At 61.4% G+C, this 791-nt stretch overlaps 1 protein-coding gene across 1 annotated transcript in view; it reads left to right on the forward strand.

Moving 5' to 3' along the window:
• Positions 1 to 791, forward strand: part of H696_00276 (ribosomal RNA large subunit methyltransferase J) — a 6,042-nt gene continuing 5,251 nt past the window's right edge. The window contains exons 1-3 of the mRNA XM_009494123.1: positions 1 to 187; positions 274 to 343; positions 460 to 686. Of these exons, the coding sequence (XP_009492398.1) occupies positions 64 to 187; positions 274 to 343; positions 460 to 686 (421 nt within the window). The 5' untranslated portion in view covers positions 1 to 63. The remainder of the gene's footprint in view (positions 188 to 273; positions 344 to 459; positions 687 to 791) is intronic.

Below are 791 nucleotides of genomic sequence, written 5' to 3' on the forward strand. Positions count from 1 at the left end.
CACAGACATCCTCCCTCCCTTTTCCTCCCCCCCCCACTGCTCCTGCTCCTGCGATACATCGTCATGAAGGGTCGCTTCACTCTCGACTCGCGAGATCACTTCTACCGCCAGGCCAAGGCCGAGCGCTGGCGGGCTCGGTCAGCCTTCAAGCTTCTTCAGATCGCCGAGCACTATCGGATCTTTGATGGTGCGATGCCTTCTCCCTGCCCTCTGCCTTTCTCTTTGCCACTTGGCTCCTCACTCACCGAGGCCTCTTCTCTTCTGCTCTTCAAGGTGTTACTCGGGCGGTGGACCTGTGCGCGGCCCCCGGGTCCTGGAGTCAAGTGTTGCGTCGTGAACTTTGGTATGGACGCGCGCCCCTCCCACGCATTCAGGATGATTCTTGCGCCGGGCCAAGGCACTTACATCTGCCCCTACCCCCCCCCCCCCCCCGCTCCCCCCATGCACACGCAACTCCAGCTCCGATGCGGCCATTGTCTCGATTGATTTGCAGCCCATCGCTCCCCTGAAGGGCGTTCACTTGATCCAGGCAGACATCACCCACCCGGACACCATTCGCCAAGTGCATGAGGCCCTTAGTCGGCCGACGGATCCGACTCAGGCCGCCCCGATGGACGAAGACTCGGGGCCTACCGTGGCGGACAAGGGATTGGCCGATCTGGTTGTGTGTGACGGCGCGCCAGATGGTGCGTCACCGCCTCTTCCTTTCTCTCTCTCTCTCTCTCTCTCTCTCTCTCTCTCTCTCTCTCTCCCTCTCCCTCTCTCTCTCCCTCTCCCTCTCTCTCTCTCTC

Source organism: Fonticula alba (assembly GCF_000388065.1).
Source record: "Fonticula alba strain ATCC 38817 unplaced genomic scaffold supercont2.1, whole genome shotgun sequence".
NCBI lineage: Eukaryota > Rotosphaerida > Fonticulaceae > Fonticula > Fonticula alba.